Below are 18,657 nucleotides of genomic sequence, written 5' to 3'. Positions count from 1 at the left end.
TGCAAATTTGTATGCAATATCAGATCAGCAGCTAGATAATAAAACAGCTAATTAGCTCAGGAAAGGGAGGTTAATTCTGTGTTTAGGGTCTGGAAACTGTGATTTTATGGCAGCCTTTCATAAAGTAGTCGTTATCCTGTGGAGGGTATCTACATTGATTTTTCCAGTACATTATTCTTTATCAACTTAACAATTGACTACGAAGCTTTTTAACAGAAGGGTTGGTTGGGAGTAGAGCTTTCAGATTTATTGGGCCTAGTCAACCTCTACTTGGGCCCTTCCATGTCATTCTCATCACAAAAGTTTGTGAGTGCCAGCACTCCAGTACACAATAAAAAGGGCTCTTATATACAGTAAGGCTTACAAATAGAAGGAATTTCTACTGTTGGTTGGATTTTGAAAAGTACAGGTGCAGAAAATGGGGCCTTGGGTGCTAAAAATTGAAGTTGACTCCAGCTAAATGCCACTCATCCAGAAATAGAATTTGTAAAAGGTATCTCAAATCATCTCTTGGTTGGACTTGAGAGACCTCTGGGTCCCCTTAACAGCTGGTTACAAGTAACAATTTAGATTCCAATACGTAACATTATTTTGCAAGGCACTCAAATCAATCCCTGTCCAAAGTTTTCAAGTAAAGCAACGAGATTAAGGCGATAATTGCTGCGACAACATTGTGGAAACATCACAATGAATTAAGAATAGTGATATTCTGAATGACAACACCAACATAATCAAATCAGACGTTAGGTGGCATGTCTCTCCAAATTTCCCCTCTACCTTGTTACATCTTACATGTGGTCGTAACTTTGGCACCACAGGATGCAATTAGTCTAGCATTTTACAATGGATAGTTGTGAGAGTTTTCCAAAAAATCAGTTTCCAAATGGGTAGCAAAAAGAAGAGAAGTTTTCCCACACGTAAAGATCAAGCGCTCAGAAGCCCATGTGCCGATTCCAACCAATGTCTCTGTATATACAAAGGCCAGACTTGAGAGCAGCTCCAAGGAGTCTTGCTCAAAGATTGATGGGGATCAGATCTCAATTTTCATGTGAGCTGTGGGCAATGAGCCTGAATCAGATGAATTAATTATCCATCAGTAAATTAGAACTCTTAAATCCTAAGGAATCAAATTTGCAGGACATTATTCTTTTCATACCAGGAAAAGTTTGTGATGTGAATATTGTTTCCTGGTTCTGTCCAAAACCCATCTGGACGACACTTTGGAGATCATCCTCCCAGAATGCCGCAAGCTGAAAATCGAAATTTCATGTCTTGCTTATTAATTTGTATGGGTAGAGATGATGCAACTGTGCTGGGAGGCTTGAAAGACGGGCCATTTCAAAATTCAAAAGAATTACCTGAGAAGAAGTATTGCCATATCCATCAACAGTAGGTAGCTGCATGCCTAGAGTTCGGCGTAGTGTGGCATCTGATGGATTTACAGAGCATTGGGTCTCCGACCCATTCGATACAACACTCTGTAGGGGTCCCTGTTGAGGTTGGTGGTTGAATGAAAATGCTGACACTGAGGAGTCTAATGGGAACACCATCTGTGGAACTGAACCACGCGATTGAAGTATCTGAATTCGCAAGGCAAAAAACATAATTGGTGGGCACAAAATAAAAGCATCAAAGAAGAGAACTTAGGCATTATTCTTAATCACACGACTTACATCTTTTGAGAGGAGAGTCTCCATGTTGAAATCTAGCCTCGGATTCACAGTAGATAACTTCATAGAAAGGAACTGGAAAACATGACAGAATGTCAGCAGCACAAACCTAATATATGTTTAGGACAACATAATTTGATGTGCAATCTGAATTTACCTCGACCTGACGCTGTAATGACTGTATATAGTTTATAATTTCATCAAGCATAACTGCTTTACCGGTTATCTACAGCAAGGATTCAGAGTTAAAGTTGAATTTTCTAATTAAGCCAACTTTTCATAAATGTATGAATACAACAGTACTAATTGGTAATCTTTCCATACCTTATTGCAACCTGGTACAAGATCTTGCAGGAACTTCATCCGTTCGCTAATCTTTTCCCTTCTGACCTGGCATAGAACAAAGGCAGAGTTAACAAAAATCTACTGACAATGGTAAAAACTAAAAACAAAGAATCATACACTCAGAGTGGAAATTATTTGCTTCTTACCCTTTCAGCTAGACTGTGGCTATCTGTAGCTTGGCCTCTTCTTGCTCTGACATGGATATAATCTTGCTTTGGCGGTTCCGGAGGCCTGGAATTATCTTTTGTTTCCTTCTGACCGCCATCCCCTCCGCTCGCACTGCCATTCTGTTCGAACTTTGGCTTCGCCGCATCCTTTCCAATTACAGTGTCTTCTGATGGTTTGCTTCGCTTCGCATTTGAATCATCTTCAGCTGCCTGCAAGGGAGAATTTTGAATCATTTAGTATCCCCAAGATGCTTAATTGAGAATTTGAGTGAAAATTAATTTTGGATCATTTAGTATCTCCAAGATGCTTAATTGAGGATTTGAGTGAAAATCAATTTTCGATCATTTAGTACCCCCAAGATGCTTAATTGAGAATTTGAGTCAAAATCTACAAGATGCTTAATCACACGACTTACATCTTTTGAGAGGAGAGTCTCCATGTTGAAATCTAGCCTCGGATTCACAGTAGATAACTTCATAGAAAGGAACTGGAAAACATGACAGAATGTCAGCAGCACAAACCTAATATATGTTTAGGACAACATAATTTGATGTGCAATCTGAATTTACCTCGACCTGACGCTGTAATGACTGTACATAGTTTATAATTTCATCAAGCATAACTGCTTTACCGGTTATCTACAGCAAGGATTCAGAGTTAAAGTTGAATTTTCTAATTAAGCCAACTTTTCATAAATGTATGAATACAACAGTACTAATTGGTAATCTTTCCATACCTTATTGCAACCTGGTACAAGATCTTGCAGGAACTTCATCCGTTCGCTAATCTTTTCCCTTCTGACCTGGCATAGAACAAAGGCAGAGTTAACAAAAATCTACTGACAATGGTAAAAACTAAAAACAAAGAATCATACACTCAGAGTGGAAATTATTTGCTTCTTACCCTTTCAGCTAGACTGTGGCTATATGTAGCTTGGCCTCTTCTTGCTCTGACATGGATATAATCTTGCTTTGGCGGTTCCGGAGGCCTGGAATTATCTTTTGTTTCCTTCTGACCGCCATCCCCTCCGCTCGCACTGCCATTCTGTTCGAACTTTGGCTTCGCCGCATCCTTTCCAATTACAGTGTCTTCTGATGGTTTGCTTCGCTTCGCATTTGAATCATCTTCAGCTGCCTGCAAGGGAGAATTTTGAATCATTTAGTATCCCCAAGATGCTTAATTGAGAATTTGAGTGAAAATTAATTTTGGATCATTTAGTATCTCCAAGATGCTTAATTGAGGATTTGAGTGAAAATCAATTTTCGATCATTTAGTACCCCCAAGATGCTTAATTGAGAATTTGAGTCAAAATCTACAAGTAGCAATTAACAATTTAACATACCTTGGGATCTTTAGCAGAGAGAGAGGAAGCAATTTCCTTTGGTTTGCCCTTCAGAGTAGCTTTTCGTTTTCTAGCATTTATCTCATTTGATCCTTTCCTTTCACGCAGAGCTCCCCACCAGTAATTGGATCAGACCCAGAAAATTCGTCTTGAGCATTACTGAATTCTGTGTCGTCGGGGCTAGACGACCTCGATAATCTATTGAATTTCTTGTCCGAAACAGACGCACAAACAGACGCTGAAGCAGAGGCAGACCTCATCTCATCTTGTAATGTGAACTCCTTATTCTCCAAAACGCCTGTCTGAGATCCAGCCCTAAGAGACTTCCTTTGTTCCATTTCGTCTCTCCGTATACTCTATGGGAAGGATGGCTGTCTATTTGCAATGAGGGGGTTTCCAAACCTAAAACTTCTCAACGCTGGCTCCCTCCTCCTGATGGATGGATAAAGCTGAATTTTGATGGATCCTCTCTTGGTAATCCTGGTGTCGCAGGCATTGGGGGATTATGCCGTAATTCCAAGGGGGATGTTCTCTGGGCTTTCTCGGGCCCTATTGGAGTGGCGGATTCGTCAGAAGCGGAAGTAAGAGCTGCCCATTGTGGGCTCAAACTGTTGGATCCGTCTGTTTTTCATAAGGTGATAGTGGAAGGGGACTCATCTAATGTTATTCTCTGGCTTCAGGGGGAAGTCTCTCCTCCTTGGCGGTTTCTATCTCTTTTCGATGAACTCAATGATTTAACTCTTCTCTCGGCTTTATCCTTTAGGCACGTGAGACGGTCAGCTAATTCAGAGGCTGACTCTCTCGCTAGGAGTGGTGTCTTTCGCCCAAGCCTGGAACAGTTTGATTATTTACCTCCTTGATATTGTATTTTGTTTTCTTTATGTAGCTTGATCGAACCAGCTCGGTTCTTAATATATTCTTTTACCGCTTCAAAAAAAAAAAAAATTGGTTGAAATTTCTACTACCAAAACATGAGAATTTAGCAGCCCTCTCTGCAAATCCAGGATCACTGGCGAATGTCGCCAAAGTGTGATGTGTATTATTCATCATAGAATTCCCCCAAACGGGCAAATTCCCTCTGGCCTGATGATCCATCATGGAAAGATTAAGCTTAGGGGGAGAATTCAAAGGAGTACTATAACATGAAGTGTTTGTACTATTGTTATTTCCACCAATCCCTAATCTCTGAGATTGTGGCGAGATTTCCCCAGAGTTACAAATGCTCCCCAATTTCCCAATCAATTCTCTGATAACAATGCTCTCGTTAGGAACATTTGACGCCACCGGGGAAGAGACGATAGAGCTCAGTTCTGATTCGAATGGGGCGCTCTGATCTATTGAATTATCCCAATTGAGATTGAGGAAACAAGAAGTTAATTGATCAGAAGAACAATTTAAATCTCCAAATTGAACATCCATAGTAGAAGAAGATTGCCAATTGGGTGGAGAAGAAGATTCTCTGTAACTCAGAGAAGGGGGACTAGTGTCATTCAGAAAAAACTTCTCCTTTTCCATATAAACCGCCAAAATATCACAGACCCAGATGCAAAAAAGTGATAAATAGCCAAAAGGTCACAGACCCAGATGAAAAAAAGCAAAAAAAAAAAACAAAACCCAGAAGAAAAGGGAGGAGATTTGGGTCTTCTAATGGGGGTGTCTGGACAAAAAAAGACAAGAAATTACACTGAGGAGGAAAATGGGAAATGGGTTTAATGAATTTGAAGATGAAACAATGTCTTAGTTAATGTAAGTGTTGGGAGAAAGAGGGAGATGAAACAATTCTATGTAGCAATGACAAGAGAGCTCTGATTTGTGGACACGGACACGCGTGTCGCGTGTTGACACTGACACGGAGTGTCGGACACGGCAAACCCCCAACATTTAGAAATGGGTTCACGGCTAAAATAGAAAGTAAATATAATCATAATTTGTTGATATGGATTCGGGTGTCGAATTTCAACACGAATATGAGTTTCTAACATGGCAACATCAAAAAATCTAGAAATGGTGACAAGTACATATACATAAAATTATTGATGGTTACACAAATACGTGTCCAAACACCCACATTAACTCTAACACTCCTAGCAATACATTTAAAAGTGTCCAAAGGAGTGTCGACACGTGTGGACACATGTCGTGTCGGACATAGGAGGACGTGTGTCGTGTCGGACATGGAAGGACGTGTGTATCAACACTAAATTCAAAGTGTAGGCTAAATTATAGCAGGAGAACTGTTGCATTCCCGGAGGAAATCATTTCCCCACCCCCTATTGAATATTATCCTATGCGGGGATGCATAAATTATAGAGTATGTTTAAGAGAGCAGCGAGAATCTGTAACATAAATAGGTTCCCTCCAGTTGTTCCTTTCTGTTCATATTCTCTCATACCTATCCTATTTCAAGTTTTCATGTTGTTTCACCCTAGGAAAAGTACTTTTAAAACCCCTATAAACCTAAATGCATTCCCAGAAGCAAAGGTCTTTTTTTTTAAATGATTCCCACAAGCAAAGGTCTTAAAGACCCACAATAGTGTCTTCATCACCACTCAAATTAATGATGGTGCCTTTATATAGAAAAAGCAATGACGAACACTGAATGACAAAAAATACAGAATCAAATAATGGTGTTCCATAGATCCAAACCATCCCAACCCCATAAGCCTAATGCAATAATAGATTGCAACACCATGAGAATTGCACTGACATCAAGATCTACATTAAGATGAAATTCAACTTTAACAAGAAATGATGAAGAGAACCCAAGCATCCAGAAGTGATAAGAATTAGAAATTTCAACTGGGTTTTTTCAAGGGCGATACAAATTCTACAAGCAGCAAAAAATGAAAAGCAAAAACCATCAAGTGCGGGGATTGGAAACCTACTTCTGCTTACCTCCCTCTCATTACACATGGGGATCTGCAAAAGCACCATCGGATAATCGTTAGGATTCGAATTCTCAATGTCCTCCCCAAACTCAGCCAAAGGCACGGGCTTTAGCCCACGAAACTTGATCCAGAAACAACCAAACACCAAGAGAATCCGATCCACCGACTGGATCAAGAAAAGAACAATGCACACATTGGCCAAAGCCTGTAATGGTGGCGCAAGGAAATTCGCCCTAACAAATAACCAATTTGCATAGAGAAACTCAATGAGACCGGAGAATTCAGCCGAGGCCGATGAAGGTGGACTAAAATGCCAACCTTTGAAGAACGCAATCAGTTCGAAGAGGAGAAGGATTACGGCTAGGATTGAGAAGGCTTTGATTATGCGGTAAAGACGAGATTCAGATCGATTTGAGTTAGGGTTTGAAGAGGAAATTCTGCGATTCGCAGTGAGGAAGAGGGAGAATGTGGAATTTGTAAGCCAAGCGAGAAATTGAGCGGATTGTTGGAATTTGAGGAGGAATACATAGGATCTTTGACGCGCGTTTCGACTCCGTTCTTTCTCAACCGTTAGATCGGAGGTTCTGCTACTGGGAGATTGGATCTCGACCGTAGACCAGTTAGGGGTTTCAGATTTGTCGAATAATCCTGTTCCTCCTCCTCCTGTTGTTGTTGACCCTAGGGTTTTCTCTCTTTCCCTGTTCCACCATTCCTGGAACTCGTAATTTGGGGTGGGAGGTGACATTTTTTGTGTAAAAAAAAACCCTAGTTTCTGAATTTGAATTGAATGTTTCTCTCTTCTTCTTCCTCTTCGTTTTCTCACACTGTCACCATTATTTCTCTCTCTCTCTCTCTATGTTCGTACTTGATCCGGTATTGCAGGGATGAATGTGGCTAAAATTAGCTCGAGACTCCTAAATTTAGAGTGCTTTTATTCTCTTCAATTCCTTTCTTTCATGTATAGAGAGAAAGGTTTGTGTCGGAGGGGGAATTTGGAGGATGATGGGGGCTGAAACTCGTTAAATTTGGGGGGGTAAACATTTCAACTAAACAGATTTGGCGAAACCGCCAAATTTAGGGCATTCTGATACTTTATTTGGGAAGATGATTTTTTTCACCCCCTTCAGGATTATGCACCCCACTTTTCAGGTGATTTGACGTCAAAAAGCGCTAAAGTCTGCCACAATTCACGTTACAAGTGGGGCGCATAATCCTACAGGAGGCAGCAAAAGTACAAGTGTGGGACCACTTCTTCAATTATCCAAACTGTTCACTGTCTGTCACAAACTCACAATTATGATTTATGGATAGCCCATGCGTCCAAAATGCACTGTTAGAAAACCATATGGTCTTACTTTTTTATGTAGGCAAGTTAGGGTTAGGGGTACCCCACGACGATTTCATTATTGTATAGAAAATAATGTTAGTATATTGAGTCTCATGACTTTTCAGAAGAGGGGATAATGGGAAGATGAATATCTTCTCCTTTACAATGAAGTCTCACTTTCCATTTCCTTCTTTAATCTTTCAGGTCATGGACAGCTATAGGTTTCTTTTATAACATTTAAACTGTGAATCCAACTCCATCCATATCTCATTAATCTCTTCCCTTCTTGCCAGAGATATTCCTTGGTAGATTGTATGAATTGTCAATGCGTATAACTCTCCTATAATAATCACATTTGGGGAAAACCTGCAGCCCGCACTTAAGTGGCCCTCACCGCACCCTGATTAGGCCTCCAATTGTTGCACCCTCTACAAACGATGCACTGGGGTTGAGCTTTAAGCTACCTCTTCCCAATTTCTACACTATATTAAGGCTTTACATGTTTGGATCTCAAGAATTGTTTTTTAGTCCAAATTTATTATTGGACTCAAATTTAAATATAATTTGAGGCTAGTAATCAGTTTTTTACTTGTCATTGGGAGTAGGGGTGTTCAGGTTATAACCGAATAACCGAACCGAATTGGTTTGGTCGGTTCGGTTCTGTATTTTCCCTTTTCGGTTCAGTTTCGATTACTTTATTTTATTTTGAAATTCGGTTATTTGAATTCGGGTTCGGTTATCTCAAATAAAAAATTCGGTTAACCGAATAACCAAAATTATGGATAAAACCATTATTTTTTCAAAAAAAAGTGCTATATGGGCACTCCGTAGGATGATCAAAACCGTCCATTTGATTGATCACAACTTAATTAGGTTGTGTTCAAAAAATCATTTCGATAGGATGATCCTAGCCCTCCGATCCAAATCGAAATATTGCTTTTTTTTTTCCTCCTTTTCTCCTACCATAACCGAATTTTTAATCGGTTCGGTTTTTTGAAATTTCGGTTTGGTTTCGGTTATCGAAATATGATAACTGAAATTATTTCGGTTATCAAATTTCAGTCTATTCGGTTCGGTTATAACCGAACGAACACCCCTAATTGAGAGTGAGAAAGAGGAGGTACTTTTGCCTAAGATTTAGGGAGGTCGGGATGGAGACGGGTGAGAAGGAAGAGGAATATGTCTCCACGCTTTAGTCCGAAAAAACTCATTACGAGGAATTTCAGAAGTGGCAAATAGTCACTCCATGTAACCTCATTTAAGAAAGTTAAATAACCAATTAAATATGTTTTGAAATGACTAACGAACAAGATTCTTTCATTTTTATTTTTTTTACGATGATTTGATAGGAGAAGTCTAAAAAAATATATTTTAAGAATGGATGTTGAACATGCCCTAACTTATCAAGAAGAATTTTATGATAATTTATTTTCATATATACAAACATCCCCTAAGGCTTTGTTCACGTGCATTCCTCATATGGAAAACCCTATGAAATGACTCCATAAAAAGGAAAAAGAAGATAAAAGAGAGAAAAAGCGTTAAGAAATAGAAGCAAAAGAACCTATTATTTTCCTTTCTTCGTTGTTCTTTTCATCTAACAATGCAGGGGTAGAGAGAGAGAGAGAGAGAAACTCATGGTATACACTAGATAATGCAAGAGTAGCCACAACTTACCTCGTAAAGAAATGACAAACTGAGAGCTCTGTCAAACACCCCATGCTAGTAGTTTGGCATTTTCAAATGCCGATGGCTACAGCTTGATGTGCACCCTGTTGTAGTTGTGTTTGACGCGCGCAAGAGAGAGAGAGAGGTGCAACTCGGGCCAGGTTCAACCCGAAAAATTCACGGGTCAGGTCCAGGTCTAGGAAGTTGAACCCGAATCGGGTCGGGTTCGGGTTCAGGTTGACTCGACCTGCATTAAAAACCGTCATTTCTTAATTTATTTTTTTTACCACTTTTCTGTTTTGTTTTTTAAAGAACGTAATGTCACGCCCCAGACCGGAGTTTGAGACAGCGTCGTGAGCCCATGGCTCAACCGCACAGGGCGCAAGGCAAAGTAGATCATATCATCGTAGTTATATTCATAACCATATGTCTAGAGTGAATTTACTAAAATATCCCTAACTAATTCTATAGTTTACCAATTTGCCCTTAAGGTATAAATTGATGGAAACATCCGTGTGATAGGGTATTTCACATAAAGCCTAAAGGGAAAAGATATCACCATAATCGACTCAATCCGACCCAACCAAACCTGAATTGGGAAATTGGGCCGGGTTCAAGTTGAGATATTAATTTTTCGTATTGGGTTGGATTAGCCTATTACGGATGTTCTCTGTGCTGGATATTCTCTGTGATTCCCTGTATAAATCATGTCCATATTTAGCTCATTAACTTGCTGCTATTAGGACCTTGCTTATAGGACTGATTCACTGTAATTAGATTGATTTACACTGTAATTAGATTGATTTACTTTCCATATTTAGCTCCCTGTATTTTCTATTTAATTGGCAGTTTGTACATCGATTGAATTAATCAATATATGAGGATTTTGTATTGCCCTATACTCAAAGTTTATCATGGTATCAAAGCAAGGTTGAAACCTGCTTCTTCTGTCTTTTAATCTTCTCTTTTCCTTATATTGCTGCCATGGAAGAATCACCTTCTTCCACAGTAAAGAAATCTTCACAAGTGGTTGATCCATTCGACAACCCTTACTCTCTCTACCATTCCAACAGCCCCACGGCTGTTCTCGTCTCTCCACCTCTCAATGGTGATAATTATGCTACATGGATTCGAGCCATGAAAATGGCTTTAAGGGCCAAAAATAAGTTGGGATTTGTTGATGGATCCATTACAATTCCGAGCAAAGATTCTGAGCAGTGGATTAGGGTCAACGACATGGTCATCTCTTGGCTCTTGCACTCTATCACGCCGGAGTTGGCTTCAAGTGTGATATATGCAGATTCTGCACATGAGATATGGGAGGACCTAAAGGATCGATTCTCACAACCTAATACCACGAAGGTTTATCAGATCAAACAAGACATAGTGGATTTGAAACAAGGTAACCTTTCTATTTCAGTGTACTTTACACGTCTCAAAATTCTTTGGGATGAACCATCTTCCTACATCTCTCCACCGGATTGTCAATGTGGTGCTTCTAAAAGGTTTGTTGAATTCATTCAACAAGATCAAGGCATGAAATTCTTACAAGGATTACATGAGTCATATGCCTCGTTAAGGAGTCAATTGCTTCTCACGGACCCCTTGCCGTCTCTTGCTAAGCTATATTCTTTGGCTCTCCAAGAAGTGAAGCAAAGAGAGATATCATCAACACATCAAACCAAAATGGAGGCTGCTGCTCTTGCATCCAATGCCTCTAAAGGGAATTACCGTCCCTCGAATTCACCGCATCGAGGACAAAAAAAAATCAATTGCATTGTGATCATTGCAACATTGATGGTCACACTGTCAACAATTGCTATAAAATTCATGGATACCCACCAAAGAAGACCACAGCAACAAGCACAAATTGCTGCACTCATTGCAATCGAGAAGGCCATATTGTCGAGACCTGTTATAGAATTCATGGCTTTCCTCCCAAGAAAGCACCAGTCCTCAATCCATGGAACCAGTCCCAACTGAAAGGTCTCCAAGTTGTGGGATCCCAGGACAATAGCAATAACAGGCAAATGAGTACCAACACTAATTGTCCATCCGTCTCACCTGATCAGTATGCTCAAATTCTTGCTATTCTGCAGCAAGGTAATTCTCAACCCTCAGCGCAATTGGCAAGTATTGCTCTCTCCACTATAGCTTCATCAAATAATGATTGGGTATTAGATTCCGGAGCAAATGAACACATGTGTTCATCACTTGATTCATTGCATGTTGTGAAACATGATTTACAATCCATAAATGTCCAGTTGCCCAATGGTTCACATGTTCCAATCTCTTACATTGGTTCAGTTCATTTTTCATCTGATTTGCACCTGAACAATGTTTTGCACATTCCGTCATTCAAATTTAACTTGCTATCCATCTCTCAGATTACCAAAGCATTGCATTGTTCTGTCACATTTTTCCCTGATTTTTGCATTTTTCAGGATCTGTTATCGAAGAGAACGATTGGACTGGGCCATGTGCGTGATGGACTTTATTACTTGACGAGACCTACCACCCTTTTTGCTGCATCCCAAGACTCCCTTGATGTTTGGCATCGACGTCTCAGGCACCCCTCAATTTCTAGAATGGAGACTTTTGTTAAATTGTTAGATCCATCTATTAAAGTCCACAATAAACATTTTTGTGATATTTGTCCTCTATGGATGTAAGTGGGTTTACAGAGTTAAATTTCGTTCAGATGGGACAGTAGAACGATATAAAGCTCGTCTTGTTGCAAAAGGCTTCACTCAGACGGAGGGCCTCGATTATCATGAAACCTTTGCTCCTGAGGCAAAACTTACCACTGTGCGTTGTTTATTGGCAATTGCTTCTATTAAGTGTTGGACCCTTCATCAACTAGATGTAAATAATGCCTTTTTACATGGGGATCTCGATGAGGAAGTCTACATGACGCTTCCTCCTGGTTATTGTAAACAAGGCGATCTTCGTGTTTGCCGCCTTCATAAATCTCTCTATGGCTTGAAACAGGCCAGTCGCAATTGGTTTGCAAAGCTGTCTACCGCCTTGGCCACAGCAGGGTACAAACAGTCTGTGGTTGATCATTCTCTTTTCACTAAACATACCTCATCTGGCTCTACTTTTGTACTTGTCTATGTCGATGATCTCTTAATTACCGGTACTTCAAACAAAGCCATGGGATCTTTGAAACAATATCTTCATCAGACTTTTCATATCAAAGATTTGGGATCTCCCAAATATTTTCTTGGTGTTGAAGTAGCCCATTCGAATCAAGGGATTTTTCTTTGCCAAAGAAAATACACGTTGGATATTTTGAACGATGCAGGAATGCTTGGCTGTCGTCCCTCTTCTTTTCCTATGGAACAACATCTGCAGCTCAACAATAATGATGGTGATTTATTATCAGACCCATCTCAGTATCGGCGTCTTGTTGGTAGACTCATCTATCTGACATTCACTAGGCCTGACATTGCCTATTCCGTCAACCTGCTCAGTCAATATATGCAACATCCTCGGACATCTCACCAACAAGCTGCTTATCACATTCTCCGTTATCTTAAAGGCAGTCCTGGACAAGGTGTTTTGTTCTCTGCTCACAGTTCTTTACAGCTTCGAGCCTTCACTGATTCAGACTGGGGACGTTGTCCTCTCACTCGTCGATCTACCAGCGGGTACTGTGTTCTACTTGGTCACAGTCCTATTTCTTGGCGATTTAAGAAACAGAGCACTGTTCCTGTTCCTCTGCAGGATCTGAGTATAGAGCAGTGGCTCAAACTGCCTGTGAAATTCAATGGCTCATTTTTCTTCTCACTGACCTGGGTATTCCTCACCCCCAACCCGCTCTGCTTCATTGTGATAACCAGGCTGTATTACATATCGCTGCCAATCCAATTTTTCACGAACGTACCAAACATATAGAACTAGATTGCCATTTCATTCGTGAAAAGATTCAACGAGGGCTCATTCGTACAGCATATTTCTGTACTTCCGATCAGCTTGCCGATGTCTTCACCAAACCATTGGGCCACAACCAATTCCATCAACTCATTGGCAAGATGGGTGTGTTGAGCCTTCTCCAACACCCTCCATCTTGAGGGGGGGGGGGGGGGTATTACGGATATTCTCTGTGATTCCCTGTATAAATCATGTCCATATTTAGCTCATTAACTTGTTGCTATTAGGACCTTGCTTATAGGACATGATTCACTGTAATTAGATTTATTTACACTGTAATTAGATTGATTTACTTTCCATATTTAGCTCCCTATATTTTCTATTTAATTGGCAGTCCGTACATCGATTGAATTAATCAATATATGAGGATTTTGTATTGCCCTATATTCAAAGTTTATCATAGCCTTCATCGGGTTAAGAGGCGGGTTCACGTTGACAGTTTAGAGTTTTGGCTTGGCTTTAGCCCAACCCGACCCAAGTTGCACCAGAGAGAGAGAGAGAGAGAGAGAGAGAGAGAGAGAGAGAGAGAGAGAGAACTTTCCTTGTATCTATTAGAATATGTGAGACATTAGGATTGGGTCGAGGTTGACCGTTGGACAATCATGGTGGTAGATTAGGCAAGCGGGTTAAGATAGTTAACCTATGGATTAAGCAATAAGATTGAATTAGAAATTAGGCTAGATTAGAATGTTCCGTTCTCTTCTCTTTCCCTCTGTCTCTCTAGCAGTCTTGAACTCGACACCTCATGGCATAGGTAAAGCCTCAAACCACTAGAGTGTGCAAAGAATGGTAAGATTCTTGGTCTCCGGATAAAGTGGACCCTCTCATCATATTCACCTCTTGTATAGACCTGGCAAACGGGTAACCCGGGCGGGTACGGGTAAGAAATACCGGCGCGGGTACGGGTAGCCTTTCATGAACCCGGAACCCACCCGGGCGGGTACGGATATACCCGCGGGTAACCCGGCAAATTTAAAGAAGAAATTTTATATATATATATATATATATATATGAGGAAAAAGGATTGTACGCTCGACCGTATCTAAAGTTAGGTACGGTAGAGTGCCAAATCACATGGGTCCCCCATTTTTGGTGGACATCTAAACCATTCATTTGCAAGGCCCCATCATAGATAGGGTGCATACCAAAAATCAGCACCATTGAATCATCCTAACCGCTCCAAAACTGGAGGCCAAAATGGGCAGATTTGTGGACAAACACTGTCTGTCCATTTTGGCCTCCACAAATGGATGGGTTAGGATGATCCTATGGAGATGATTTTTGGTATGCACCCTATCTATAATGGGGCCTTGCAAATGAATGGTTTAGATGCTCACCAAAAATGTGGGACCCATGTGATTTGGCACTCTACCGTACCTAACTTTAGGTACGGTCGAGCGTACAATCTTATTCCTCTATATATATATATATATATATATATATATATATTACGAAAAGAAATTATATGATGAATGGGTGTATGAACACATAAATGTGGTACGATGGATGTACAAGCCTTGATATTTAATCCAACAACAGCTTCTTAACAAGTCAGCTGCTGTTGGATCAAATATCAAGGATGGGATGATGAGTACATGTTTATACACCCATTCATCATACAAATTTTCATCTACTTTAACAAATGTTTGTTTTGGTACAACCAAAGATACCAGTTACATGGTCTGATTGCTTTGACTTGTTTTGTTGGCCCACCCACATAGTCTATTTTTTAGTGTTTAGTGTTTAGGCCTTAAGAATAAAAAGTTAAAAACCGAATGGTGGGTAACCCGCGGGCACCAACGCCCGACCCAGACCCACCCGCGGGTCACGGGTACGGGTTGGGTGCGGGTATTTTTTTCGCAGGTATTGAAATTGGTACCCGTACCCCTGTGGGCTGGGTGTACCCGCGGGTACGGGTCCCATTTTGCCGGGTCTACTCTTGTAACATGCATGTCACGACAAAGACTCTTAAGTAATCACGAACCTCTTTAATACAGAGATTTCTAGTACATACGATATGTTGGATTTTCCCAGGAACAAGCATAGATTTGGATTTCAGAGGCAAATCAGGTACCCTGTGAGGGATGTGAAGATCTTTTAGGACTAAGACCAACATCGTCCTAATTTTTTTAGATCGCCTTAAACGCCAAACATCAACAAAATCTTCAAAAGCAATGGATTTGGAATACCCTAGAAGCCATGAAAATCGTTTGCAGCTCTGATTTTCATAAAGCCATTTGTAGCTTTAAACAAATTTGTACTTTTCTCGTTGATATGTTGCCGTTATATCCTAGCCGCTTGTTGTCTTCTTCTCATTCTCTTTCTTTTTGTTTCCTATTGATATCTTATTTTAGTTAAGGTGACTTACTTAGGTGCGTGCCTGAAATAATACGTTAGTCAGTCGAGGTGCCTTGCCTTTTTGAGGTGCGTGCTTGATAGAGTACTTTCAAATTCCATGAGGATCGACCCATGATGTCCTGCCCATCGAGGCTTTCTTTTACCCATTGAGGTTCATCCTTGCCTATTATGGCATTGGTTTATAATGACTCATTCCTACTTACTCATGGAGGCTTGAGTCTTGTCTAGCCCACGGAGGCTATGATCCATTGGCTTTAAAGCATTCTTTGCGACAAATCAATAAGAGTCATCATCACCGACAATGTCATCATCATCAAGGGATTTTCATCATCAATTCTTGACGGTGTGCAAAATTTGGTGGATTTTGATTACATTTGTAATTTTGGGAATTCTATTGTGTTAGGAAAATTCTATTGTAATATCAAACGTTTGTCGATTTTTTCAATCCACATACGTTTGAGGGGATATGTTAGAATATGTGAGGCATTAGGATTGGGTTGAGGTTGACCGTTGGATAGTCATGGTGGTAGATTAGGCAAGTGGGTTAAGATTGGCAACCAAGCCGGATAAAGCGATAAGATTGAATTAGAAATGAGGCTAACTTAGAATGTTCCATTCTCTTCTCTTTTCCATAGATATCTTGATTTCCTTCTATATTATAATATTAAGTGCTCTATATAAGCCCCATTGATTCTCTCTGCAATGCATCCAAGAATTAGTAGAAATTCTGAAACTAGTGCAATCTTCTCTAATTGTATCAGTATCCGTCCAATTTTAACCGCTCAGTAACTAAAATAAAATCTGAGAGTCAAGGGCTAACAGGGATTTCACGTGGACCGACATGGAATCCATGTTAGTTTCTCTCCCAATGGAAAGCCAACTAAACAGCCAGTCAACATGTTCTGTTCTGACGAGCAAACCCATACATGAAAATGCTTGAAAGAAATGCATAGTTAGTCTCCCTCCTAAAAGAAATGCATAGTTGATTTTGGAAGATTTGACGTAGGGGGGTCAAATAAATCGTATAATGACACAGGGGTCTAGCTATAGCAAAAATGACATAAGGGGGTCAAAACGTGGGTTTCAAAGTTGCTATGGACGAAAATACCCTTCCAATGAAGACACGTTTTTGCTTTATACTTTTTAAAAATATTTGTTTTATTTTTAGATTTTCAGGTGACATGACTGCTACTTTTTCCCTCCTCTTCCATTTTTGTCTTTTTTTTACCACTTATCTTCTTCCCCATTAAACCCACTGTAGCACTATTCCTTGCCTACAAACGTCCGGCGAGCACGTCCTCCGTTAAACCCATTTGAAGTTTTGAAAACCCTCTTCGTCTCTTTTCATTTTGTCATTTTTTTTAAAACCCTCTTCGTAAAACCCACTGTTTCCCTCCTCTTTTTGTCTTTCCTTTACCACTTATCTTCTTCCCCATTAAACCCATTTTAGAGCTTTGAGCACTGTTTCTTGCCGCCGCACATCCGGCCACTGGCGAAAAAGATGTTGAACGTCAGACATTGAATGTCTTCCTCGTGCAAAAGAAGATAGTAGGGGATTAAGATTAGGTTGTTTTCCAATGTTATTTGAGGTTTATTTATAGTATTTTGCACATTTCAGCTTATGTTTTTTTTTGTTTTCTTGCTTATATCAATGGAAATATGTTGTTTTTGTTATTTACGGTTTGTTTTCTTTATTGTATGTGGGTGGAAGAAGAAGAAGAGAGTAATGAAAAGTGTGTTATTTTTGGTTTGTGTAGTGTATGACCCAAAAGTGTAGTGTATTTAGGTTCTTGATGACCCCCATCCCCCTCCCCTCCCCTCCCAAATAATGGCTTAGAGAAGCCCCAAAACCCCATATATATACCTGGTAACCCTATATAGGTACCTGAAATAGGTGATATGACTTTTAAGAATTAAAAAGCAATTCAGTTTCCCTCTCTTTCTCTTTCCTCTTCTCTCTTCCCTCTTCTCTCCTCCCGTCTGTGTTTTTTTTTTCCGTCCTCTTCTCCGGCGATCTCTACGGGTCTGTTTGGCTCGTGAATCTAGGCGGGAAGGGGAAGTGAAAGGAGATTTGTGCAGAATGGCAATGAAAGGACCTTATGGGGGTGGGGTTTTGAAGTAACGTTTGGTTGTAGGGATGCTTACTAGGATTTTGTTGGAACTAAATTCCCAAATGCCATTTGGTTACAAGAATTTAGCGGAAGATATGCGACGAAGCAGTGCGTGGAGCCTCATCCGTCGTTTGAGAAGGCCATTCCTGTTGAAATTCTAATATAGAAACTCGGTTTTGTGGGTTTGCCATTCGGTTCTCATTGGAGAGCCACATGGGCCGACTGTATCCCGACATTGTTGTGGGTGTTTTGACCATCGGGTTTGAAAAACACAACCAAACGACGTGCCGGCATCTAAAATTCCCACGAAATTCTAATGAGATGCCTCATTTTTGACAACCAAACAGAGCCGTAGGCAATCTCTCCGGCGATCTCGACGAAGGTGAAGCACGTATGAAACCTGGAAAACAGTAAACCCTACCCGGTCTCAGTTTATTTTTCATGATTTGTCTTCGGTGTGAGTACGAAGTAGAGCTGTAGTTTGTAGTCAGTTGACAAATTTGTATTCTCACCTGTCATAGTAGAGATGTAGATGTAGTTTGTAGTCTCACCTCTCATACTAAAAGCTTTTGAACTACATTTATGCTTTTGAACTTTCCATGAATAAAAGCTTTCTTAACATCCATTTATTTTGAGCAACAAATTCTTGAAACTAACAAATAAAGATTAACATTAAAGAAATTGATGCTTTAACAATAGGAGTTGAGTGTATATTTAGAGAAAAAATAAACCATTTGTGGCAAACACACCGTTCTTACAGTTGGGGTACATGTTTCCAGATGGCATTCTTATACAATCACATATCTTTCTCCGTTGCCTTCACCCCCTTGTTATCTTTCATATT

At 40.1% G+C, this 18,657-nt stretch overlaps 2 protein-coding genes across 3 annotated transcripts; both read right to left on the bottom strand.

The window, feature by feature from the left end:
* Positions 1-329: 329 nt before the first annotated feature.
* Positions 330-7,390, bottom strand: LOC143860474 (uncharacterized). 2 transcript variants are annotated; one of them, XM_077371140.1, is made up of 12 exons: positions 6,421-7,383; positions 3,087-3,317; positions 2,920-2,985; positions 2,753-2,821; positions 2,599-2,670; positions 2,162-2,392; positions 1,995-2,060; positions 1,828-1,896; positions 1,674-1,745; positions 1,359-1,580; positions 1,157-1,250; positions 330-1,068 (listed from the first exon to the last, which is right to left on the bottom strand). In XM_077371140.1, the coding sequence occupies exons 1-12, from the start codon at positions 7,156-7,158 to the stop codon at positions 1,031-1,033; spliced, it is 1,968 nt and encodes a 655-aa protein (XP_077227255.1). In that variant the 5' UTR covers positions 7,159-7,383; the 3' UTR covers positions 330-1,030. The 2 variants fall into 2 exon arrangements, with proteins under 2 accessions (XP_077227255.1, XP_077227256.1); XM_077371141.1 differs by lacking the exons at positions 330-1,068; positions 1,157-1,250 and having other exon boundaries at positions 1,391-1,558; positions 6,421-7,390.
* Positions 3,868-5,872, bottom strand: LOC143860475 (transcription factor bHLH62-like). Its single transcript, XM_077371142.1, has one exon. The coding sequence runs from the start codon at positions 5,038-5,040 to the stop codon at positions 4,447-4,449; it is 594 nt and encodes a 197-aa protein (XP_077227257.1). The 5' UTR covers positions 5,041-5,872; the 3' UTR covers positions 3,868-4,446.
* Positions 7,391-18,657: the final 11,267 nt, after the last annotated feature.

The sequence above is a fragment of the Tasmannia lanceolata genome, unplaced genomic scaffold (assembly GCF_043159265.1).
Source record: "Tasmannia lanceolata isolate RefF3 unplaced genomic scaffold, GAP_Taslan_0.1 ptg000037l, whole genome shotgun sequence".
NCBI classification, from domain to species: Eukaryota; Viridiplantae; Streptophyta; class Magnoliopsida; order Canellales; family Winteraceae; genus Tasmannia; species Tasmannia lanceolata.
This window is presented reverse-complemented; position numbering and strand designations above follow the sequence as displayed.